The sequence below is a fragment of the Colobus angolensis genome, unplaced genomic scaffold (assembly GCF_000951035.1).
Source record: "Colobus angolensis palliatus isolate OR3802 unplaced genomic scaffold, Cang.pa_1.0 Scaffold56, whole genome shotgun sequence".
Taxonomy (NCBI): domain Eukaryota; kingdom Metazoa; phylum Chordata; class Mammalia; order Primates; family Cercopithecidae; genus Colobus; species Colobus angolensis.
In genome coordinates this window covers 9,379,882-9,406,108 of record NW_012119154.1, presented here as the reverse complement: position 1 = coordinate 9,406,108, position 26,227 = coordinate 9,379,882, and the positions used below count along the sequence as shown (strand labels likewise).

Sequence of the window (26,227 nt, the reverse complement as noted above, 5' to 3'; positions counted from 1 at the left end):
TGTGTTACCCAGGCTGGAGTGCAGTGGCGCGATCTCAGCTCACTACAAGCTCTGGTTCCTGGGTTCACACCATTCTCCTGCCTCAGCCTCCCAAGTAGCCGGGACAACAGGCACCTGCCACCACGCCTGGCTAATTTTTTGTATTTTTTAGTAGAGACGAAGTTTCTCCATGTTAGCCAGGATTGTCTCGATCTCCTGACCTCGTAATCTACCCGCCTCAGCCTCCCAAAGTGCTGGGATTACAGGCGTGAGCCGCTGTGCCCGGCCTGGCCCAGCTAATTTTTTATATTTTTAGTAGAGATGAGGTTTCACCGTGTTAGCCAGGATGGGCTCGATCCCCCACTTTGATTTCTAATTAGTGTTTGTAGTGTATAAAATAAAATCCTTTTGCTTAATTTTTGTGGATATAACAGAGTCAAACAATGCAGGTAGGAAGTAAAACATTATTTCACTCTTTCAGGATGTGTTTGCTTATGGTAAAAACAAATAGGGTTTCCACCTATTTCCAATTATGAAAAAGTTTCTCATTTCATTTTTGATGTTTGAGAATTGTCATTAGTATTTTAGTAGAAGGAACACTTGAGAGTTTTCTGTGGTTACTATAATATACTAAATAACCTCTTTCCTCCTCCCCACCCTGCAAGTCGCCCAAAATGTGTGGATGAAGTTGCTTTCCAGGAAGAAGTGGTTGCAGTGCTGAAAAAGTCTTTAGAAGGAGCCGATGTGAGTTGCAAATGGTGTTTAATGTCACTGGGATATTTAAGACTTAATTTATTCACCCTCTTTCTTCCTTTGTAACTTCTAGCCTTCATTAAATATCATGCTCTATGTACAGTAGGTCCTTGATAACTATGATACTTAGTACATATGATAATTAGTACAATGATAATTAGTTCAAATATTTATTGAGCATCTCCTATTTAATCTTACATAGCAGTGTTACACAGTATTCAAGTAAAAGTCATAGTAATTAAGACAGGCTATGAAACATAGACATAGAACAAGACATAAAACGTAGAACAAGATGAACTATGCCCCTTTTTCATGAGTTTTTATTGGTAAGAGAGAATAAACAAGTAAACCAATAAATAATTCTAGGTAGTAATATGTGCTATGAAGAAGAGCCAGAGATACCTCTAAAGTATAATTGCTTTACTAACTTTAGGATCTGGATTGACCTATAATACAAAAAAAACCAGAGCTTCGAATTCTGCTTATAGCACTCTCTTCTGCTGTGATATGGGGGACAAAATATCCATGAATGATTTGCATTGTAAATTATTCTGAGATAAGATAAACCCATGTGGAGAATTAGCAACTTAAAGTTGTGTTACGATGAATGCCCAAAGTGCTTCAACAGCTCAAAAAGTGGTGAAGTGGGATGTAGTTTTTGCTTTAGTTTCAGATTTGCTTCCTTCCTCTCAATCTGGCTGCTTTTAATTAGAGGTTCTTTTGGGTTTTGCTGCCATCATTCTCTTGCTGAAATTATATTACTACAGTACACATTTTGAAAGAAGTTAAATTTATAAAACTATTTAGAATCTTTTTCTTTACCAGTATGTGTTTTGATTTGATTCGTATACTCATACCTTTTTGGCCGGGCACAGTGGCTCACACCTATAATTCCAGCGCTTTGGGAGGCTGAGATGGGAAGATCACTTGAGGTCAGGAGTTCGAGACCAGCCTGGCCAACATGGTGAAACCCCATCTTTACCAAAAATTAGAAAAAGTAGCCAGGCGTGGTGGTACACACCTGTAGTCCCAGCTACTCAGGAGGCTAAAGCGGGAGAATCACTTGAAACTGGGAGGCAGAGGTTGCAGTGAGCCAAGATCGTGCCACTGTACTCCAGCCTGAGTGACAGAGTGAGACTTTGGTCTCAAAAATAAATAAATAAATAATAAAAAATAAATAACACAAATACTCTTATACCTCTTAATTCTATAATAGTATGTCATTTTATTTTTTGATATATTCTGCTTGTATATCTTGGTAACAGTATATACCATTTTAATTGCAGTTGCATAGTAATTACACAGATTGCAGGATAATACCTAAGTTAATTACTAGTATCTTCAGCAAATGTAGTGAGATTAAGATACAGTTCTTTTTTTTTTTTTTTTCAATTGAGACAGAGTCTTGATCTGTCACCCAGGCTGGAATGCAGTGGTGTAGTATCAACTCACTGCAACCTCTGCTCCCAGGCTCAAGTGATCCTCCCACCTCAGCCTCCCGAGTAGCTGGGACTATAGGCATGCACCACCACACACAGCTCATTTTTGTGTTTTTAGTAGAGACAGTGTTTAGCCATGTCAAGTGACCTGCCCACTTTGGCCTCCTAAAATGCTGGGATTACAGGTGTGAGTCATCCTGCCCAGCCTAAGATCTAGTTCTTGACTTCATGCCATGTAATTTATGAGGCTGAAGTAAGAACTTCAGTTTAATATTTTGTACATCTTTTCAGACTAACTTTTGTAAAGAGGTGAAATAATTTTTTTAATTCATAAGAGTAAAGGAAAACAATTCATTCAATTTACTTTGAAAGGTTTTACTGTAGTCCCAGCTACTCGGGAGGCTGAGGCAGGAGAATGGCGTGAACCCGGGAGGCGGAGCTTGCAGTGAGCCGAGATGGTGCCACTGCACTCCAGCCTGGGCAACAGAGCAAGACTCGTCTCAAAAAAAAAAAAAGAAAGAAAAGAAAAAGAAAGGTTTTAAAGAATTATAAGAAGATAATTTTTTCAGAAATTGATTTTCTTTTAAGAACTGGTATTCCACATACAGTTCTTGAATGTACTATATATATTAGACTAGTGTATAATGTAAGGTTTAATAAGTTTACCATGTTTCAAAGAATTTAAATTATTGTATCTGATAGTTACACCTGGATGAATCATTACATTGTTAAGGGATGCACAGATCAAAATAATAGTTGCAGACCTTAATTACTAAGAAGCCTAGGAGGTTTTTAAGTTATGAATCTCATAGTTTGTACTATAAGCTATATGTTATGAATGTAACAGTAATAGTCTTCTAATTAACATATTTGTCTATGTATTGGTTTATTCATTCATTTGGCCAACATTGACTACTGTAGTAGATGCTAGGATACAGATGGGAATAGAACAAATAAGTTTCTTGGTCTTTTAATGAAGTAGGCAGGCATTTTACAATTAAGCCCCACAGTTAAATAACAATAAACCAACGCAAAATGCAACAAAGACTAATGAGATAATAGGAGAGACCTACTTTAGACTGAATGGTTTCTGATTTGTAATGCATTAGGAGTTGGCCAGGCAGAAAGAAGAGGATCAGACTCCAGGTCATGGGAACAACATATGTTAGGGCCAGAAAGTGTCAAGCTGTTAGAGTCCATTGTAAGCTGGAGCCTGGAAGGTGAAGGGGGTGGTAGGCAGATCATGGAAGTCCTTTAGGCCATGGTAAAAAGCTGAGGGTTTTTTTTGTTTGTTTTTGTTTTTCTAAGTGGAATAGTTTTAAGTAGCAAGCAGAGTGGTATCTTAATTTAGGTGGAGAATGAATGGACAGGAAGAGGGAGGGTTAGGCAAGAGTGGAAACAAACTCTAATGCCTAGTTTCTTGTGTACAGTGATTTCCTTACGTGAAAGGACATACTGAAGAATGTACAGTTTCATAGCAGAGCTCATTAGAATTTAGTTGACTTACTGATTTTCAGCTTAGATCAATCGACTGCTTGATAGGAGCCAAACTAGCTAGATACAAGGTATAAAAGAAGGTAGCTAGTTATTTAATCTTATCCTTTCCTCTTCTAATGAATTATCCTTGATACATGCAAGCATCCTTACAGAGTACATAATCATGATGTGGGACAGTGCCTAGTGCTTAATGTATGTCTAGTTTTGTATTTTTTGTTAATATTTCTGTTCTTAGTACTTCTGCTCATTCAAAGCCCTAATTATGTCTTTTTTAGTCCTTTTTCCTCAGTTTTGGCCAAATCCCATTACTCTTTTGGTCTGCTTCCCCTTTGAAGCCGCTGACATTTTGTATAATATAAAATCTTACCTAATCTTGAGCATAGAGGTGGGATAGGAAACTGAGATTCCCTTTAGAAATAAAAGGTTTCTCATTCCAGCTTTGAAAATTTCACCTAAGTGGATTAGCTATAGAGTAAGCATAAATATTGGTTCAGCTTAAGAGATTAAAAAGACACTTGGGGAAAAAAGTGGTAGTATATGAAAAAGCAGGATTTAGATCTGTCAATACTATGATATCAGTTATATTAAGAAATCTTTAAACTTAGAAGTTACGTGCCCTATTAGAGAAGTCGTTGCACTGTTCCACAGACAGTTTTTTCAATCTTCCTTTTCATCTATTTGTGCCAGAATACCATTTATTAAAAATAAATTTAATTTCTACAGCTTCCTAATCTCTTGTTTTATGGACCACCTGGAACTGGAAAAACATCCACTATTTTGGCAGCAGCTAGAGAACTCTTTGGGTATGTTGAAATCAGTCTGTTTTTCTTTTTTAAAAGATATGACACCAAAATTCTCTGATACTGCTTTTTTTTCCTCTAAAAATTTGCACTTCGTTTTCTGTAGGACAGTTTCCTTTCTATTTCTGATTTTTAAAAATCCCATGAGCCCATTTTGTTCCTCCCTCGCTCCCCTGAAGAAATCAGCTTGCCTGCATCTTTTGTAACCTTCATTCTGAATCTTGTTCACGTGTTTGAATGTACTACAACACTGGGAGCCTATGATTTTTTCCATCACTTTCTTTAAATTTTCCGTTATAATTTTGGAGTCCATAGGGTCCAACTTAATGTCCAATTGTGCTGATAGTTTTATAACCCTCTTAATGATTGTGTTCACATCTGTATGGCTGTATGATAGAATCTGCTGTTTGTGATGGTACTATTTGCACCATCCATTCTTGAGTCCTGCTCTAGACTTCCTAGGCTGTGACTCTGGAGTGGCCAGCTCCTTGCCTCAGGTCTCCTGAGCATAAGTGGTAGTTGATGTAGTATGATTCCAGGTACACCAGAAAATCTGTGAGTCACCTTCTTAGGTTCCTCTTCCTAGATTGACCTTCTTGGCTTAACCAGCCATTCTAGAGGAGCCCTTTACCTAGAGTTAAAAGATGTGTAGTGGGCTGGGTCTGATATACATGAAACATGCACCAACATAACAAAGGCTGTCTTCAGTTTTTCCAGAATTAATATTAGACATACAACTGATAGAAATATCTGAAATCCTACATATGAAAATAGGCCAGGCACAGTGGCTCACATCTGTAATCCCAGCACTTTGGGAGGCCAAGGCAGGTGAATCACCTGGGGTGAGGAGTTCGAATCCAACATGGTGAAACCCCATCTCTACTAAAAATACAAAAATTTGCCAGGCATGGTGGCATGCGCCTGTAGTCCCAGCTACTTGGGAGGCTGAGGCAGGAGAATCGCTTGAACCTGGGAGGTGGAGGTTGCAGTGAGCCGAGATCACGCCACTGCACTCCAGCCTGGGTGACAGAGTGAGACTCGGTCTCAAAAAAAAAAAAAAAAGATGCCACTGAAATCACCAAATGTGTAAGGATTATTAGTTATGTCAAAATGTAAAGGACAAATGGAGAAGCTGCTATGTGCCTAATATTTTATTTGACAGCAACTTTTGATGCTCAGTAAAATTATAAAAGAACTTTTTAAATTATTCTACAACTCAGATAGAACCAATCTGAATCAGCCTTAACAGTTGTTTATTATTAGGTAGAGTAGGTCAGTCCAGATTATACAACTTTTTCTATATTCTTTGTAAAATAATGTTTGTCTTTAAAGAACTTACTTTAACAGTGAATTTCATATTTAATATTGTGGTTTTAAAATAGAAAATAGATGCATGTAAATGTTTATGTCCATAAGCATGCTTAGGATACCATGCTGATTAGGAAAAATAGAGATGAAACTAAATCACAACTCTTGTTTTTTATTTAAAAATGTGTGTGTGTGTGTAAAAGACTAGAGGGAAGTTTCAAAACAGTGCTTTGACAGTGTGCCCTTTTTTTTTCTTTTGATTTTTCAGATTTCTCTACAGTAAGCATATATTACTTTTAGCAATTTTTATTAAAACTCACTTTAAAAACCTGCTCATGTTTTAATCCATTAATTTTCCTTAATCTAGTAAGTTTCCTTATAGCAAACTACCCCATGGAATTTATTTATTTATTTGTTTGTTTGTTTATTTACTTATTTTTGAGACGGTGTCTTGCTCTGTTGCCCAGGCTGGAGTGCAGTGGTGCGATCTTGGCTCACTGCAATCTCTGCATCCCGCATTCAAGTGATTCTCCTGCCTCAACCTCCTGGGTAGCTGGGACTGCAGGCGCCTGTCACCATGCCCAGCTAATTTTTGTATTTTTAGTAGAAACAGGGTTTCACCATGTTGGTCAGGCTGGTCTCAAACTCCTGACCTCATGATCCACCTGCTTCGGCCTCCCAAAGTGCTGGGATTACAGGCATGAGCCACTACACCCATCCGGAAATAATTTAAAATGTGCCATATTTTAACATTGTTTAAAATTACAACATTTAAAACTAGATTCTAACAATAGAAGAATGTTAAGTAAATGATGGTACAGTCACAGGATGGAATATCATACGACTGTTAAAATGTTATTTACAGTGGTTTTGATAATATGCTGAGATACTTATTATACATGCGAAGTGGAAAATCGATTTAGAATTTTATATGTGGGGCCAGGTTGGTGCCTCCTCACACCTGTAATCCCAACATTTTGGGAGGCCAAGGTGGAAGGATCACTTGAGACCAGCATGGCAACATAATGAGTCCCTGCCTCTACAAAAAGTAAACAAAATTAGCCAGGTGTGATGGCATGTGCCTATAGTCCCAGCTAGTTGGGAGGCTAAGGTGGGAGGATCACTTGAGCTCAGGAGTTCAAGGCTGCAGTGAGCCATCATCATGCCACTGTTCTCCAGCCTGGGTGACAGAGCAAGATCGTGTGTCCAAGAAAATAAAAAGAAAAGAAATTGTATATTTTATGTAATAATGTCTACATTTTTTTAAATGCATGGAAAAAGCCAAAATGGTAACTGCAGCACTCTACCGAGAGAGAATACAAAAGTGATTGTGTGCCTTCTATCCATATTGCTTACTAAGTGGATTTTAAACATCTGCAAAGTGTGCAGATGTTAAAATGTGATTTACGCCTACTTGTGCTCTATGTTTCATATTTGTTTCATTTTGAGACAGACCTGAACTTTTCCGATTAAGAGTTCTTGAGTTAAATGCATCTGATGAACGTGGAATACAAGTAGTTCGAGAGAAAGTGAAAAATTTTGCTCAGTTAACTGTGTCGGGAAGTCGTTCAGAGTAAGTAAATTTGCCCTCCCTCCTCCATAGCATGTATTATTTTAAATATGTGTTTCTGCCATTGCTCCTCAGCCTTTTGGCTAAGATCAAGTGTGTTTCTGCCAAATTGTCAACTCCCTTTTCATGTTAGAAGACTATCCTGCCTGAGGTAAACTGATTTAATCAACTGTTTATGCTCCTTAGGTGGCAAAGGTCCAGGATTACATTAGTGGTACCTAAACATATATGTAAAATTTACATGAGCACATTTTAAAATTTATGAAAGTGAATGACTAATTTTTGATATCCACCTTGAATTGATGGTGCAGTCAGTCACAACCTCTATAGCACCTAATTTATTTTTATGTGAAATGAAGACTGGGAGGTGGACTAAAAGACTCTGAGATCCCTTCTACCATTAATACTTGAAATCTGTTTTCTTGGTATAATTTTCATATAATTATGTTAATGCCACTTTTGGTGGGAGAAAAGTTTTAATGGCAGATTACCAAAAATCATTGTGCAGAAGGTAATAACTCACAAAATGGGAGAAAATACAAATCATATATCTAAAAAGTACTTATGTCTAGAACATATGAAGAACTTTAAAAACTCAGTAATAAAAACAAATAACCCAATTAAAAAATGGGCAAAGGATCTGCATAGACATATGCATGCCTAATAAGCACATGAGAAGATGCTCATCAACATCATTATCCATTTGGGAAATGAAAATCAAAACCACACTGAAATACCATGTAACTCCCACTAGGATGGCTATGATAAAAAAATACAGAAAATAACAAGCATTGACAAGGATGTGGAGAAATGGTAAACCTCATACATTGCTGTTTGGAATGTAAAATGGTGCAGCCTGTTGGAAAACATACCTGCTCAAAAACGTACACAAATGTTCATAGCAGCATTATTCCTAACAGCCAAAACATGGAGACAACCCAAATGTCCAACTGATGAATGGATGAATAAATGTGGCACATCCGTTTGCCATAGTATTTGACAGTACAAAGGAATGAAGCAAACACATGCTACAACATGGATGAACCTTTAAAATATGTTAAGTGAAAGAAGTCAGCCACAGAAGACTGCATATTATATGGTTCCATTCATATAATGTCCAGAATAGGCAAATCTATAGAGACCAAAGTAGACTAATGATTGCCTAGAGCTGGGAAAGACTGGGGGAAGAAGAGTGACTCCTAATAGGTACAAAGTTTCTTTTAGTGATAAAAATGTTCTAAAATTAGATCGTGGTAGTAGTTGCACAACTTCGTGAATATACAGAAAAACACTGAACTGTACATTTTAAATGGGTGAATTGTACGGTATGTATATTTCAACAAAGCTGTTAAAACCAATATACATATTAATGGTCAACTCTTACGTGTTTCTCTGAATCAGTGGGAAGCCGTGTCCACCTTTTAAGATTGTGATTCTGGATGAAGCAGATTCTATGACCTCAGCTGCTCAGGCAGCCTTAAGACGTACCATGGAGAAGGAGTCTAAAACCACCCGATTCTGTCTTATCTGTAATTATGTCAGTCGGTATGTATATTGCCCTGAAGACAGATGCTAGGCAGCCTCATTTTCATAACCCAATTAGGGAAAGGAAATTTAGAATTTTCAAGGCTACCTTAATTTTTCGTCCATCCAATCTTGATTTGTTCTTGATAAAATGAGTTATTTTGGGGAAATTCTTTCTTTAGACACCAACTTGGTTTTTCTCATCTTCCACAGAATAATTGAACCTCTGACCTCTAGATGTTCAAAATTCCGCTTCAAGCCTCTGTCAGATAAAATTCAACAGCAGCGATTACTAGACATTGCTGAGAAGGAAAATGTCAAAATTAGTGATGAGGTAATTACTAATTATTACAATTATTAGAGTTACTAATTCCTTTGATGAATGCATATAAAGAGACCCTGAAAGATTTAAATATGTGTTGCCTCAACCCTGATGCCAGTTCTTCAGACAAACTTAAGCTAAAGGGGCAACAGTTGAAATGTGTAGGAATTACAAGGTTTAGCTTTTCTATTACTTTTTGAGTTAATTACTTTTAATATATCAAAGACCCAAAACTGAGGTGAATTTCATACATGTAATGCAAATTCTGCAATATAAATCTCTGCATGCTGACAAGATTTTAGTCTTCTAGCTCATACTTCAGTACTTCCCTAAAATTGATAGAAACATAAGGCCCTTATTAATTATAACAGAATTTAACCATAATTTGAATTTGCTTTATGTGAGCAAGAAAATGGGATAAATATGGAACATTTTTTCATCTCTGGAAATTTATTTCAGAAGCAAGACATCTCTATCCTTCCATTGTACGCGGCCCCTAGATTGATCATATTTTATTCCAAAACACAAATGTTTTTTCTCATTAACTCTAGACTAAAACATAGGGTTTTTCACTATTATTAAACATTTTAAAATTAAAGTCATAAATCCTTAATTGGCCATCATAGGTTAAAAACAACTCTTTTGTCTTCAGGGAATAGCTTATCTTGTTAAAGTGTCAGAAGGAGACTTAAGAAAAGCCATTACATTTCTTCAAAGCGCTACTCGATTAACAGGTGGAAAGGAGATCACAGAGAGAGTGATCACAGACATTGCTGGGGTAAGAGTACTGGATATTCCAAATTTCTTGTTAGTTGGCTTTTTTGTGGCTGTTAGGAAATTTTCATCCAACAAATACTGAACGTTTAGCAAGTGCCAAGTACTGCATTAGGAAGTATAAGGGAATAACCTGGGAGTGTCAGAGTGTTTCAGGTGAGGAGATAACAGTGACTTTTCAGTTTGTCAGGCATGTAATAGACATTTCAGGAAAGAAAAGGACACTTTCAGTTCTTAGATTTTCCTTTTTTTTGAGACGGAATCTTGATCTGTCGCCCAGGCTGGAGTGCAGTGACGCAATACTAGCTCACTGCAACCTCTGCCTCCCACCTCACCCTCCCAAGTAGCTGGGATTACAGGCACCTGCCACCATGCCCAGCTAATTTTTGTATTTTTAAGAGATGGGGTTTCACGATGTTGGTTGGCCAGGCTGGTCTTGAATTCCTGACCTCAGGTGATCTGCCCCCCTCAGCCTTACAAATTGCTGGGATTACAGGTGGGAGCCACAGTGCCCAACCTTCAGTTTTTAGATTTTTTTAAGAGATGCCTGGGGGGAGGGGGGAGGGATTGCATTGGGAGTTATACCTGATATAAATGACGAATTGATGGGTGCTGACGAGTTGATGGGTGCAGCACACCAACATGGCACAAGTATACACATGTAACAAACCTGCACGTTATGCACATGTACCCTAGAACTTAGTATAATAATAAAATAAAATAAAATTTAAAAAAAAGAGATACCTTTGGCAGTTACATCAGTTTTAGCAGATGTTCTTTTTTTTTTTTTTGAGACGGAGTCTTGCTCTGTCGCCGGGGCTAGAGTGCAGTGGCCCGATCTCAGCTCACTGCAAGCTCCGCCTCCCGGGTTTACGCCATTCTCCTGCCTCAGCCTCCGGAGTAGCTGGGACTACAGGCGCCTGCCACCACGCCCGGCTAGTTTTTTGGTATTTTTAGTAGAGACAGGGTTTCACCGTGTTAGCCAGGATGGTCTCGATCTCCTGACCTCGTGATCCGCCCATCTCGGCCTCCCAAAGTGCTGGCATTACAGGCTTGAGCCACCGCACCCGGCCAATAGCAGATGTTCTTATACATGAAAACTATTTTGCCAGTTGTGTATAAACAAAAGGCATACCCAACTTACAGTAATAATGGAGTACCCCACCTGTCTTTGGATACTCCCATGTCAAAACTCACCTCAGAATCACTACTACTTAAAAACTTTTGTTTCTATGACATTTTTCACCTTCATGGTAGGCCTTCCATATGACAAGACTGGTACCACTAATCCTCTTAAATTTTCTGGATATTATGGACTTTTTAAACCAATCTCATTAGTGGCATCTTTACATGGATTTTTAGAAAAAGGGCACTTCCACTTTAAAGAAAGCAGTCTGTTTGGCTGATCTTGGCCACTAGTCTTCATCCACTGACCAGAACAAGCTATAACCCATGTGTGCCCAAACTTGGGCTTTAGAAGCACAACTGTTAGCACCTTCGTTACTTTAGTGGTGACTGGAGTCACCCTGGCTCTGTTCTCCGAAAGCCTTCCCAACTTTACAGGGTTATCACATTAGCCAAGTGTGGAACTTTACGTGTGGAACAGAAAGGACTGGGAGGAGTGTGTTAAGTCTCACCTAGAAACATTTTTAATACCAAACGTTCAATTACCTAGGTAATACCAGCTGAGAAAATTGACGGAGTATTTGCTGCCTGTCAGAGTGGCTCTTTTGACAAACTAGAAGCTGTGGTCAAGGTAAAGTCAGCTTACTAACTTTGGGGAAAGGAGTATTAAGTGATCATACCAAAAGTTTTTTTTTTTTTTATAGGACTTAATAGATGAGGGTCATGCAGCAACTCAGCTCGTCAGTCAACTCCATGATGTGGTTGTAGAGAATAACTTATCTGATAAACAGAAGTCCATTATTACAGAAAAACTTGCTGTAAGTAGGTACTTTGCACATGTCAATGAAACATTTAACTACCTGAAGGATGCTAATTTCTTAAATTTTTCTTGTAGGAAGTTGACAAATGCCTAGCAGATGGTGCTGATGAACATTTGCAACTCATCAGCCTTTGCGCAACTGTGATGCAGCAGTTATCTCAGAATTGTTAAAAAGTGAATATATTTTGATGTGGGGTTTTGTAAATAAGGGAGTTGTAATAAAAATGACCAAAAGCACCTTTAAAGTGAATATACAATTTATTTAACATTCAAACTTCATTAAGACATGTGCAATATGGCAATTTTACGGGGGATTAAACCCTACCTAGGATGATTGTTGGGGCTTAGCAACAGGGTCCAGTTCACACTTAGCACTAATTAAATACTTTATTGAATAAATACAATACCAAACAAAATGCATTCAAATGCTTTCTAAAAAACTTTTGAAGGCCTTTCTACTCAGGCTAATGACAAACACAATAAAGGCAGATATGCTAGTTTAACATAATTGGCTGATTTTATACAGCACTTATATCTTTTAGTCCACAAGTATATTATTAAATGATAGAGAACATCTAATACAACCATTTCTACAGAACTAGGAAATAAATTTCTAAGAAAGAAAGATTTTACAGACCCCATCTTTTATACCCACCCCAACAGTCTAACTCTAAAGAGGATAAAGCCAATGACTTTCCTCACAAGAGCTCACGACTAATGTCGCTTTGCTATCAAAATCTGTATTTCTGATCCGTTATGAGCATTGAGACAAGATTCAAATACTCCCAAAGAAAGAAGCACAATGCACGTTGTGATCGCCTATTCAGCAACAGCGAGCACTGCATCCAAAACTCTCATCCCAGGAATTAAATAAGGTCAGCCACATTCATGGGCATCTCCTCCACTGTAGTATTGTAGAAAGTCTCAATGTCACGAAGAATCCTCTTGTCTTCTTCAGTAACAAAGTTTATAGCCACACCTTTCCTCCCAAATCGACCCCCTCTGCCAATTCTGTATAAGAAAAGAACAATCAGAATGTTACTTCTCACATAATTTATGAACTACTGAACATGACGATCCACTTGTTAACCATCAGCTGCTGTTTACTTATCAAGGTTATAGTTCGTGCTTCTAACTGGAGCACTAGCTGCTAATGCATATCTAGAGAAAAAAATCTTCCTTTGCAGTTAGTGCCAAAAGGATTCAAGGCTTGTCTGGCTGCAAAATGAGATTTTTATCAGGCATCTTGAGCATTATTATAAAGCAGATGACAGTATCGTGTTTGGGGTAGTGAAATTAAAGCCCATACCAAAGTGGGCCAGCCAAGAGCAGGTGTCAGCCTGGGACAGATGTAAACACCAGGAATAAAAGAGCAGTTATGTAATCCATTTCGACGCACTTCTGGAACTGTACACTGTAAACAAATGCTGCAAAGGTTAACTATTTTCTAAAACTTACTTTTTTCCAGTGGGAAAACAAATATTTGGTATGGTAACCCAAACTTATCACTGCTTTTTTGCTCAGTTTCACACGTTGTAACTCAAATTACTCAAAACGTGTTTAACCGCCAAACAGCTACCTTCATGTTAGAAACCAGACAATACAAACCACCTAGTAAGAAAGGTTCCCTAACAGAAATACTAATACAAAAAATGCCTCAGCTGGAGCAACTTAAAATAATCATGACAAAAGAAAAACAAATATAAATACCGACTCGCTCTTTATTCAAACAGTGTGCTGTTTCGCTTATGATTCCACGTCCTAAATTACGTCAACGCCGTTTCTGAGTGCCATCTCGTCATCAACTGCTGCTATCGACTCCTGTATTTTTTAAAAAGTCTTTTTTTACATCACATAACAAAGTACGATTCAATTTATTTAGGGATAAAGCCACTATAACTAAACCAGGGTTCACTCAAATTGCTACCAGGCGACACCAAGAAAATCCCAACTATGGAAAAAAAAATCAAGAAAAAGCACATGGACACAAGAACATCACTAAAAGCTCAAGCATAAGCTAAGACCAACAATTGCGGGGGAAAAAAAAAACCCTATGCCCACAATCTGAGCAATGTTTACAAGTTTTCCCACTTTGTTCTCGTCAGCCTTCCCCTAGTACAAATTTAATTACATCATCTTACTGAACACTACTGACTTGACTGAATCTATTCCTTGATTTGATGTTACCTTTCATACAAACCACAGTAGAAAAACGTATCAATTTTTTTCAATACAGCCAAGATGCTGGCTTCTCACCTGTGAATATAGTTTTCACGATTGGTAGGTAGATCATAATTTATAACCAAAGACACTTGTTGCACATCAATCCCGCGAGCCTGAAACACAATGGCATATGTTAAAAATTCTAATTCAAAAAACTTGATACCTGTCATGTAGGCCACAAAATAGTAGCGAACTATACTAAGTGGTATAGCCCACTGTGGAGTGTGGTCCTTTTACTCTTCCAAATAGCCCAAGTTGGCAAAGGTTACTTAAAAACCTTCCCCCCAAAAGCTAACTTTTGGTAGATTTTTAAAAAGTATTAAGAGACTTACCAACAAGTCAGTAGTGATCAGAACACGACTTGACCCTGACCGGAATTCCCTCATGATAACATCTCTCTCCTTCTGGTCCATGTCACCATGCTGCAAATTAATAAACCTTAATTCAAGAATCACCAGTCAGGTCAGTATTTAATTTTAATCAACATGTATGAGACCAAGCGTCCCTGGCTGCTACAGGAAAATAGCAGACAGGTATAGTTAAGAAACAACTTTATTTTGAGCAGGGGGAACGACAACACAGCACTTAGCAGCTATATTGTAGTCTGAATCCTGCTTTTAGTGGAAATCCAGACATTTTAGAACACCTCTTACCAGAGCAGAAACTGTGAAGTCTCTGGCATGCATTTTCTCAGTCAACCAGTCCACCTTGCGCCTTGTATTGAGAAAAATAACAGCTTGCGTGATGGTCAGTGTCTCGTACAAGTCACAAAGTGTATCCAACTTCCATTCCTATAATGTTTAGAAAAGACAGACATTTAGCTTTTCCAACTTTCTTCAGTTAAAAATTCATTCTGGGCCAGGCACAGTGCTTATGCCCATAATTCCAGCACTTCGGGATCCCAACACTTGAGCCCAGGAGTTCCAACCAGAGTTTCAAGATAGTGAAACCCTGTCTCTACCCAAAATACCAAAATGACCCCTTAGCCAGTCTCAAAACGTAGAAATTATAAAAATTAACTTCATTCTGTTAGGTCTAATGAGATATTGCTATTGCACCAAATCTTAAGACAAAGGACATTGGACATTAAGAAAGAGGTCCACCCCCGTCTTTACAATCTAGTGCTGTTACTTTTCTTCTTGTGTGTACTCTGCTAGCATTATTGCAAAAACCAAGACATAGTCCTAGTGTCTGCAATTTTAGCACAGTGCTTATACAAGAAGGTAAAATAATGTCATTGTAACAATCAGTTACCTCTCTCTCAACATTAATATAAAACTGTTTGATTCCTTCAAGGGTCAATTCTTCCTTTTTCACCAGAATTCGAATTGGATCTCTCATGAATTTTTTGGTCACTTCCAACACATCAGTTGGCATTGTGGCAGAAAGCAACACAACCTTAAAAAGAGAAAATTATGTTGTAGCACAACTTACACAGTAATACCCAAGGAAAAATGTTTGAAGCCAAGCGTCTCTGTCTTACTACGGAGTGGAGTTACAGAGATAGTTATGCATCAAGTGCTTTAAGCAGGGGAACGACAATAAAACACGTCAGTTGTATTTTAACAGTGTCTGCATTAAACCCCATCTCTACCTTTAAGAGGGGAGTGAAGTAATGCTTACCTGAATACTTGTGTTTAGTTTTTGGAAAATCTCATAGATTTGATCCTTAAACCCACGGCTCAACATTTCATCTGCTTCATCCAAAACAAACATTTTGATCCATTTTGGAGCTGTTAGAAACAAAGTCATACTGTCATTTCTAGATCTACTCAGTAATATGATGACTTTTCAACTGTAACAGTAAAAAAAAAAAAAAAAAAATACTCTTTTAAAGACAATACTTACAAAGATATCTTCTGTTTAACATATCAAAAACTCTCCCAGGTGTACCAACAACAATATGTGGTGCTTCGGCCTGCAGTTTTTGCATTTCATTTCGAACATTTGTTCCACCAATGCAGGCATGACAAGTTGCTCCCATATAGTCTCCAAGTGCCAGAATTACCTTTTGGATCTAAAAACCAAGCCTTAATTATTATCCCGAAGAACTCCAGGATCAATGACTACTTTTTAAAGCATACTGGCAAATTTAAACTGGTCTGCCAACAGCTTTTATGCATGCACAGCACAAAACTACTTCCAAGCTTAAAACGCAGACTGACCTAACTGCTTCACGGTAAAACTCCCTTAATGTCTTTCTTCTGCCTTGTCAAACTTGGGATGCTGCTGCCCCACGCATCAGCTAGACAATTCAAGAATAACATTTCCTACATTATTCTTCACTGTGTGTAGGGAGTACATAGTGAAATATATGTTCTGTAATTACAGCTAGGGCAAATAATTTTTTTCCCCAGAGGATACTGTGCCTTATATAATCTTGACGTCAATAAAGCCTACAGCTTTATTAGGAAGGTTTACTTCAAAGCCAATATAGCAGTGAGCTTTGAAAACATAGCATGCAACAGATGCATCACAAACTACGGAGACAGTCAAATGGTAACATGTCACTGCAGTTTTCATGTTGCACAACTGCATTCAAACTTAAAAAATGGGGACAGATCTAGTACATCCAAGAGTGCCTCGGATTCTCAATCTATTAGTATACAACCCTACAAACCATACCTACATACCCAGTTCTTTTAAAGCTTTCAACAAAAACTCCCTGCATGCATGGATAATGAAAAGGAAGGATCTGGTAGGACCAATTTATACTAAGTTTTAAATTCTTCACAGTTGTGAAACCTGAAACCTATGCAACACGCAAGCAGTTTTTTTGAACTACACTATCAATACCTGTTGAGCCAGTTCTCTGGTGGGGGCCAATACTAGTGCTTGGGTCTCCTTGAACTCAATCTCCAACTGTTGCAGGATGGAAATAGCAAATGTGGCTGTCTTGCCAGTACCTGACTGAGCTTGAGCAATCACATCATACCCTAAAAAAAGTAGGATACATATTTACCGATCCCACATCAAATTGTCACTTCTACTTCACACCATGTATTCCATTTGGAACATGAATTATGCCCAAATAATAAGTGATCAGCAATGAGTATTCTCTTCATTTCAAGTCAGTCCCGAAAGATGATTGCCATCATTTCACTTTAAGGAATACAAAGAGGTGCTAGTCCCCCAGAGGTTACTTTCCCTTTTAGGGTCCATGACTATGTAGAATAATAAAGTCATTTCCTAAAAATGCCAGTTTCTTTTACCTTTAATACAAGGAATAATAGCTCTCTGCTGAATAGCGGAAGGCTTCTCAAAACCGTAAGCATAGATGCCACGAAGAAGAGACTCCTTTAAATTCATATCATCAAAGTTATCAACAATCTCATTCCAGTTGCTCTGTAAGTTAGAAAAAATAATGCACGCATGAATGAGATGAACACACTCACCTTTTCAAAGCTTCAAGATCCACAACCGTTTCTTACCTCGATGACACCATCGGGGTCCATTCCCTCTGGGCCGCCATGTTCTCTGCTGACAAGAATATTGCAGTCAGACATCCCTTCCAAGCCACCTTAACTGCATCTTAAAGGGATAGCCCTTTGCAACCCGTCTCAGCACGTTAGCCTCCCCTGCACAAGTTAAAGCAGCAGCTGCAGCACGAATATCACACTGCGCGCCTTCCCTAAAGGTTGCGGGCTGCGGATGTCCGGATAGGCAGCCCCGCAGGCCCCAGCGCATGCCGATCCATTTCGGCGGCGGAGCGTCTCGCGAGAGCTCGGGGCGACGAGCTCCGCCCCCAACAATGCGCAAGCCGGGTGACTGACGCGGGCGGAGCGGCCTGGCAAGAGCGTTGCCAACGGTTCGCCAGCAGCCGTGCCGGTCCGGTCCCATCGCCTCCGCGCCGTGGCCGAGTGGAGACCGCTGCCTCCAACCCTTCCCTAACTGAAGCCAAGGACCCCCAACTCCTGTGGTTGACCGAAAATAAAGCTTCGGGTCCTGGTTACACTGTACCGAACGCGGACTGCGCCACGGCTGTTTACTGCATGTTTCCCGTGCTCTACACTGGGAGAGGAAGCAGCCAAAATTCCGTAATGTCTTACGGAGGAGAAACGCCCTTTAGCCACTGCTTTCGCACCATCGTCCTGTCTCCCCACAATCCGGGCCCTACCCATCATGGAAGCTTCTGGAAGGGCACAGGGGTGCTGTACCCTAAGGAAACGTACACTAAGTTGGAGTTTTTGTCTCCATGCCATCCACTATACTCTCTCCTGGCGCCCTACGACCTTCACTACAGACCGCGACCGCCTACACAGCGCCATACCTGTTATAATCCGCGGAGCCACCAGACATGATCCGAAAAACCACTCAGCGCCCGACTGAAAAGACAGCAGCGCCCCGCCACCCGTTTTTTATAGGCTCGTGGCCGGAACCCGTTTCTTGCGGAGGAATTTTCTCGCCGTGCTTCGGTCAGCCACAAAATTGTGATCCTGGGGTCGTTACCTCGGATAAAATCCTAATCAAGTCGGTTGGAAAATCCAAATGTGGTAATTTCTCGATATTATAGGGTCGCTGGAAATCCTAGGGCCCGGGGTTGGGTTGGGACTCTTTACCTCGCGGCGGAAGAATATCGCTGCGGCGTTAGTCAAACACCTCTTTCCGCGCCCGCCCTGCTCCTACGGGGTTTCCGCGTCCCTGACGCAGAGGCGGGCCGGGGGAGTGGAGCCGGGGCCGGAGACGCTGCTCGCCGGGCGTCTGGGGCTTCCTGCGTGCGAGGGGTCCCGACTCGCGGCTCGCTGCCGGCGCTCAGGTGCGGGAGGGGAACTCGGTTATTTCACTTGCTCCCACCGCTGTTTAATTTGACAGTGAAGACCTGCCTGACATTTAGCCCGACCATTAACATCCATTCAGATCTTGGAAACGTAAAATTCCTGCTAGGGAAAATGTCGGCCACCCAGCGAGTCCCGGAAAGTTTGGTTTACCGGTACATTCTGCAGCGAGAAAAAAAAAATGGAGTGTCATTTGCGATGTCTCTGAAGTAGCCAATTCTATTCTCATATCGTTTCCGGTCTCTCGCTGTCTTTTTAAAAGAGTGTTACTGATTTTAACCTAACAGGTGTGAGGAATGCCTGAAAAAAATCATAAACTTTTGCAAATGGATAGAAGCTAAGGAGCAGTAATTTTCCGTGGAACGCACGAATTTAAATGGGCGCTTTGGCAGATACAGCTCTGTGCCGCTTTGGGACTACATGGGTTTTGAGTCCATCTATATTGGTCATTTTTTAAAGGCTTTGAGCTTTGCCAATGTATAGTGAAATGTTGATTTATTGAAATTCAGAGCAATAATATCCTTGCTGCGTAAACTGCACGGGTCTTTAAGCTCCAGATGTTTTCAATTAGCCTCATCTCAGGTCCCTTCACAGAAACAAAAAAAACAATATATGTAGTCATTTAACTTTAAAATACAGCCCTACCCATGGTGCAAAATATCATCGAGACTATCTGGGAAACATTTTGTCATATTTCAGAAGACCAACTTAAAGAGTCATTACTGGGAAAGCTGACTCAATTTTCTGTATTATAGAAGATATTTGGTTCTAAATACTATTTTAAAACAAAAACTATTTATTCATTTGAAAATTCTTATCATGCCAGGAATTGGGACAAAGATGAAGAATACCAAAATGGCAAAGTGGGCCTGGCCCTCAGTCTCGTGGTACTGCTCCTCATTCATTCCTCTGTAATGTTCGAAAGCCATGTTTGAGGTGATGCCAGACACTTTCTGAGAATGATGGTTGTCAGAGATCCTTCTTGTCTCATCCAAAATCTACTAAAACTATCCTGAGATCTAAGAAATTGAAAAATAGACTAAATCAAAAAAGTGACCAACCGTTTGGTTTCACTTGCGTGAAAACAGTTGATCACAGGGTGATACCAAGCAACAACACTTCATTGTGGGTTGTTTTCTTTAGGATCAGCACTACACTAGATGCTGTGGAGGATTTTCAAGCCTCTTAAGAGGAAGGAAGGGCTAAACTCTGTGGTATCGGTTTGCAAGTGCTGAGTAAGTTTCAAGGTAAGAAAACTTCAAATACAGTCAAAATCCACACCCACACTGCCTGTAACCTTACAGTGTATTCCTGCTAAATGCAGTGCTTACCACATTTGCCTGTGCTTACTAAATAGTAAATAACAGTAACTAATAAATGAATTAAAGATCAAAACGTATACTTTAACAAAGTTTTGCATATCAACACAGAGCGTGCTGTTTTAAATTTAAGTGATTCTGCTTACCTGGAATCTGAAATTAGATAGCCTTCTCAGTGGACTATAAATGCTTCTTTGTCAAACTTTAGTGTTTGAAACCATTTATACTGCAAATAAGCCTAAAACTCAGATTATTTCCGTATCTAAGCCAACTAAGGTAGTTTCATTTTGCTCTTCAAGAGCGTCAGCTAACAATTCTAAAGCCAATTAGCAACCAGAGAAGCAAAGAATTAGTACAAATCTGTCAGTGTTACATGGAAAAACAATAACAAAACCTTAAAAGAATATACATTCAACCAGGCACGGTGGTTCATACCTGTAATCCCAGCACTTTGGGATGCTGAGATGGGCAGATCACCAGGTCAGGAGATCGAGATCATCCTGGCCAACATGGCAAAACCCCGTCTCTACTGAAAGTACAAAAATTAGCCGGGTGTGGTGGCGGGTGCCTGTAGTCCCAGCTACTCCGGAGGCTGAGGCAGGAGAATCGCTTGAACACGGGAGGTGGAGATTGCACTCCAGCCTGGGTGACAGAGCAAGACTCCGTCTCAAAAAAAAAAAAAGAATATGCTTTGTGTTGACAGTGACATCTTCCTATAAAAAGTACCATGTATTCTCATCATTCAGGGAGCATTTGTATGCCATCTTGAGATTCTTACGTTATTTTGAACCCATCAGTTGATTTTAAGTGATAGCTGCATGTTTAAAGCAGTGTCTGGATAATCTATTGATATATAGACATTTGTTAATGTATGTGTTTTGGATCTAATTATTACTTATTAATGTTATTTAGTAATAATAAAGTATAAAGCACAAAATATAGTACATGCTGTCCTTACATCTGTAATTTCAGTGTTTAAAAATAACTGGGTCGGGAGCGGCGGCTCACGCCTGTAATCCCAGCACTGAGCCAGATGGATCACGAGGTCAGCAGATTGAGACCATCCTCGCTAACATGGTGAAAGCCTGTCTCTACTAAAAATATAAAAAAGTAGCCAGGCGCGGTGGCACGCGCCTGTAATCCCAGCTACTCAGGAGGCTGAGGCATGAGAATCACTTGAACCTGGGAGGCGGAGGTTGCAGTGAGCAGAGATGGTGCCACTGCACTCCAGCCTGGGTGACAGAGCAAGACTCCACCGGGAGGAAGGAAGGAAGGAAGGAAGGACAGAAGGAGGGAGGGAGGGAGGGAGGGAGAAAAAAGAAAAGAAAAAAGAACTGCCTGGAGCTGGATAGAGATATTGGTGCTACTCATCTCTTTTTTTTTTTTTCTTTTCCTTTTTGGCAAACCCAGGATAATTACTGTAACTTATTTTTATTACACAGTTTTTGAGGAAATTAGAGGCTAGGTTCTGCTTGCCTGTGACCCCTGATGCAATTTGGAGGGTGGCATTTACTGCTGTGTCCTTACACTATAACTTAGAAAACATTTGTGGTTGGTTGTGATGGCTCACGCCTGTGATCCCAGCACTTTAGGAGGCTGAGGTGAGCCGAACAACCGAGATTAGGAGTTTGAGACCAGCCTGGCATACATGGAAAAATCTGGTCTCTACTAAAAATATAAAAATTAGGCCATGTGTGGTGGCTCACACCTAATCCCAACACTTTGGGAGGCCAAGGCGGGCAAGTCACTTGAGGTCAGGAGTTCGTGGCCAGCCTGGCCAACCTGGTGAAACTCCCTCTCTAGTAAAAATACAAAAATCAGTCTGACGTGGTGGCGTGCGCCTGTAATCCCAGCTACGCGGGAGGCTGAGGCAGGAGAATTGCTTGAACCCGGGAGACGGAGGTTGCAGGGAGCCGAGATTGTGCCACTGCACTCTAGCCTGGGCGACAGAGCGAGACTCCGTCTCGGGAAAAAAAATATATGTATATATACAAAAATTAGCCGGTTGTGGCAGCGCACACCTATAATCCCAAGTACTCAGGCAAGAGAATCACTTGAATTCGGGTGGCTGAGGTTGCAGTGAGCTGGGATCCCACCACTGCACTCCAACCTAGGTGACAGAGGAAGATTATGTCTCAAAATAGTAATAATAATAATTTGCATGAAGACAGGTAAAGATATTAACAGAGTTGAAAAAAATGGAGAAAACTGAGGAGGACCATGGAAGGACTTTTAAACTAGCTAAGAGCTAGGTTTGAATCCGCTGATCCAAAGTTATTAAACTCTATTGTGTAGCCAAGATACAGAAGATTTTCTACCTTTACAGAGGAAGACTGAAAGAAAACTACATTGCTGTACTTCAAATCAGGTGATCAGAAACTGTGGTATGCATAAAAATCAATGGGAACATCTATTTGAAATGCAGATACTTGTGGACTCTGCCCTCTCACCCAGATTCACTAGATCTGAACTGAGGTAGGGCCAGCTTTTTATTTTGAAAAATTAAGGTTGGGAACAGTGGCTCATACCTGTAATCCCAGCCCTCTGGGAGGCCGAGGTGGGCGGATCACTTGAAATCAGTAGTTCGAGACCAGCGAGGCCAACATGGTGAAACCCCATCTCTACCCAAAATACAAAAATTAGCTGGGCACGGTGGCGCACACCTGTGGTCCCAGCTACTCGGGAGGCTGAGGCAGGAAAGCAGGATAATCACTTGAATCTGGGAGACAGGGTACAATGGCATGATCGTGGCACTCCAGCCTGGGCAACATCTTTGTTTTACCTCAAAGACTCAATATTTTGGCCAGGCATGGTGACTTACACCTGTAATCCCAGCATTTTGGGAGGCCAAATGACTTGAACTCAGGAGGTGGAGGTTGCAGTTTGCCAAGATCACGCCACTGCATTCCAGCCTGGGTGACAGAGCAAGACTCTCTCAAAGAAAAAAAAAAATCACTGTTTTTCATCAGTTTGCATGTCTCTTCTAGATTACATGAAGTCTCCAGAATTAGGTTTGTCCTCAGGACACACCTACACCTCTGTGAGGGATGGAAGAAAGACCTTGATTGGCAATCTCACCCCTGAAATGTAGGCCTGGTATCTGGAATCCCCCTCCTATGCCCCATTACCTGGGGCTCTATACTGCCCTCTTCATGTGACACAACCAACTCACCTTTCATGCTTGTTTGTTTTCTTTTTGAGACAGTTTCGCTCTTGTTGCCTAGGCTGGAGTACAGTGGTGCAAACTCGGCTCACCTCAGCCTCTGCCCCCCAGGTTCAAGCGATTCTCCTGCCTCAGCCTCCCTAGTAGCTGTGATTACAGGCATCCACCACCATACCCAGCTAATTTTTTTTTTTTAGTAGAGATGGGATTGTGCCATGTTGGCCAGGCTGGTCTCAAACTCCTGACTTCAGGTGATCCACCTGCCTCGGCCTCCCAAAGTGCTGGGATTACAGGCATGAGCCACCGCACCCAGCCCTTCATTATTTTAATAGGAAAAAAAACTATTGAAATAATAAAACTATAAACAACCTAAATAAATAAATAAAACTATAAACATCTCCAGGCTGTCAAAAGGAGATGGGTTAGTAAATTGTACGCTGTGTATATTAGTCATTAAAAACAATGAGGTCTACTTCTACTTCTAGAAAGATGGAGTAGGCAAAATTTTTCCTGTTCCTCCTACTAAGTGCAACTGAACACCCTGGGCATTACACATAAAGCAAACACGAGAAGACTCTGGGAGGTGGGGAAAAGAAGGCAGACAGGTAGGAACCTCAGGATACACATGATAGTGAATTCCCTGGGTTTTCTTCTTGCTTCACCCATCCTGAGTTGAAACTGAAGAAGCTAGCAACCCAGAAAAGCCAACAGGCACAGATAAGAAAAGCCCCAGCAAGAGGCTGCTTTCTCTACCCAGGACAGAGGCATTCTAGGAAGATAGAAAAGTTTTAGACAGTAATTCCATTATTTCAGCTAAATACCACAGAAACAGCTGTGGTGCTACCCACGCCCATGCCAGCAAAAGCCAACTGAAGAGCCCATGATTCTACCCTTGGGAGTCTGTAATGAGGTTCTCTGACAATCTCCACCCCCAGACCCCCGCCACTACCACCACCACATTGTCAGAGGAGAACACGGAGTAGCTTCAACTTCCAGCACCGGGCAAAGGTGATCCTTCAGATCCCACTAAGGTGGTGTCATGGAAGGCCTGCTGGGAAATCAGGACTTTATCACACGGTCGTCATGAGACCAGCTCATTGTAGTGTCGGTGGAGACCACATGAGAAACTCCAGCCCCCACCCAGCAGTAACAAGGATCATCCCCTCCGGTGTGAGTGAGAAATCTGGACTTCCACCCCCTGCTGGCAGTAGGGAGGCCCTGCTGTCCTTCCCCTGCCAGAGCGGCATCAGAGAAAGCCAGCAAGAGCCAGAGATTGAAGTGAGATCTAATGAGCATGTGAACAATGCTCAGAACCACGAATCATTAGAGGAATGCAAATCAAAACCGTGATGAGATACCACTTCACACCCATTAAGATGACTTATTATTTTAAACAGAGAAGGGGGTGGGAAGGGTTGGGAGGTGAGTCTCAATGTGTTGCTCAGGCTGATCGTGAACTCCTAGGCTTAAGCGATCCTCCTGCCTCGGCCTCCCAAAGTGCTGGGATTACAGGTGCAAGCCAGCTCGGCTGACCAAAATGACTGTTTTTTTTTTTTAAATAGAAAATAACAATTGTTAGTGTGGATGTGGAAAACCAAAATCCTTGTCCATTGCTGGTAGAAATGTAAAATGTTGTAGCCACTATGAACAGTATGGCAGTGACTCCAAAAGTTACAAAATTACCATATGATCTACCAATTCCACTTCTGAGTATATACCTAAAATAATTGAGAGCAGGTATGCAAACAGATATTTGTACACCAGTGTTCATAGCAGCATTATTCACAATAGCCAAAAGGTGACAGCAACCCAAGCATCCATTGATGGATTAGTAGATAAAACAAACGTGGCTGGGCATGGTGGTTCACGCCTGTAATTTCAGCACTCTGGGAGGCTGAGACATGAAGATCAGTTGAACCCAGAAGTTTGAGACCAGCCGGGGCGATGTAGGAAGACCCCATCTCTACAAAAATCAAATAATTAGCCAGGTGTGGTGACATGTGCCTGTGGTCCCAGCTACTCAGGGAAGGCTGAGGGAGGAGGCTTGCTTGAGCCTGGGAGGTGAAGGCAGCGGTGAGCCATGATTACGCCACTACACTCAGGCCTGGGGGCAACAGAACAATCTCCTGTCTCCAAAAAACAAACAACACAAAAAATCAAATTGTGCTTTATACATCAATGGAATATTATTCAGCCTTAAAAAGGAATGAAATTCCGATCAATCCTACAGTACGAATGCACCTTTGAAGACATTATGCTAACTGAAATAAGCCACACACAGAAGGACAAGTAGTATATGATTCCATTTATATGAGCATAGAAACAGACAGTAGGAGGGTTATCAGGGACTGGGGAAGGAGGAATGGGGAGTTACTGTTTAATGTGTACAGAGTTCCAATTTGGGGAAAAAGGTTTGCAGATGAATACCCATCGTGGTTGTATCATATCATGAATGTGCACAATGCTACTGATGTCTACACTTAAAAATGGTTAAAATGGGCTGGGCGCGGTGGCTCATGCCTATAATCCCAGCACTTTGAGAGGCCGAGGTGGGCAGATCACAAGGCCAGGAGATCAAGACCATCCTGGCTAAAACGGTGAAACCTTGTCTCTACTAAAAATACAAAAAATTAGCGTGGTGTGGTGGCGGGCACCTGTAGTCCCAGCTACTCGGGAGGCTGAGGCAGGAGAATGGTGTGAACCCAGCAGGCGGAGCTTGCAGTGAGCCAAGATCACGCCACTGCACTCCAGCCTGGGTGACAGAGCGAGACTCCGTCTCAAAAAAAAAAAAAGAATATGCTTTGTGTTGACAGTGACATCTTCCTATAAAAAGTAC

General features: G+C 40.8%; 2 protein-coding genes across 5 annotated transcripts in view; one reads left to right on the top strand and one right to left on the bottom strand.

Annotated features, from left to right (window-relative positions):
* The window catches only part of RFC4 (replication factor C (activator 1) 4, 37kDa), a 16,734-nt gene extending 4,584 nt beyond the window's left edge, over positions 1-12,150 (top strand). For all 3 annotated transcript variants that reach the window (XM_011961584.1, XM_011961583.1, XM_011961582.1), the window contains 9 exons: positions 645-723; positions 4,392-4,471; positions 7,230-7,349; positions 8,748-8,891; positions 9,084-9,204; positions 9,845-9,970; positions 11,642-11,722; positions 11,796-11,909; positions 11,987-12,150. In XM_011961584.1, coding sequence (XP_011816974.1) covers positions 645-723; positions 4,392-4,471; positions 7,230-7,349; positions 8,748-8,891; positions 9,084-9,204; positions 9,845-9,970; positions 11,642-11,722; positions 11,796-11,909; positions 11,987-12,082 — 961 coding nt within the window. In that variant the 3' untranslated portion in view covers positions 12,083-12,150. The remainder of the gene's footprint in view (positions 1-644; positions 724-4,391; positions 4,472-7,229; positions 7,350-8,747; positions 8,892-9,083; positions 9,205-9,844; positions 9,971-11,641; positions 11,723-11,795; positions 11,910-11,986) is intronic.
* EIF4A2 (eukaryotic translation initiation factor 4A2) lies at positions 12,151-19,073 on the bottom strand. Of its 2 annotated transcripts, none has more exons than XM_011961586.1 (11): positions 18,405-19,073; positions 17,566-17,611; positions 17,347-17,479; positions 16,931-17,070; positions 15,983-16,151; positions 15,758-15,867; positions 15,389-15,532; positions 14,788-14,925; positions 14,467-14,556; positions 14,168-14,247; positions 12,151-12,922 (listed from the first exon to the last, which is right to left on the bottom strand). In XM_011961586.1, exons 1-11 carry the CDS (start codon positions 18,431-18,433, stop codon positions 12,778-12,780), a joined length of 1,224 nt encoding a protein of 407 aa, XP_011816976.1. In that variant the 5' UTR covers positions 18,434-19,073; the 3' UTR covers positions 12,151-12,777. The 2 variants fall into 2 exon arrangements, with proteins under 2 accessions (XP_011816976.1, XP_011816975.1); XM_011961585.1 differs by having other exon boundaries at positions 17,566-17,614; positions 18,405-18,484.
* Between the last annotated feature and the right edge of the window lie 7,154 nt (positions 19,074-26,227).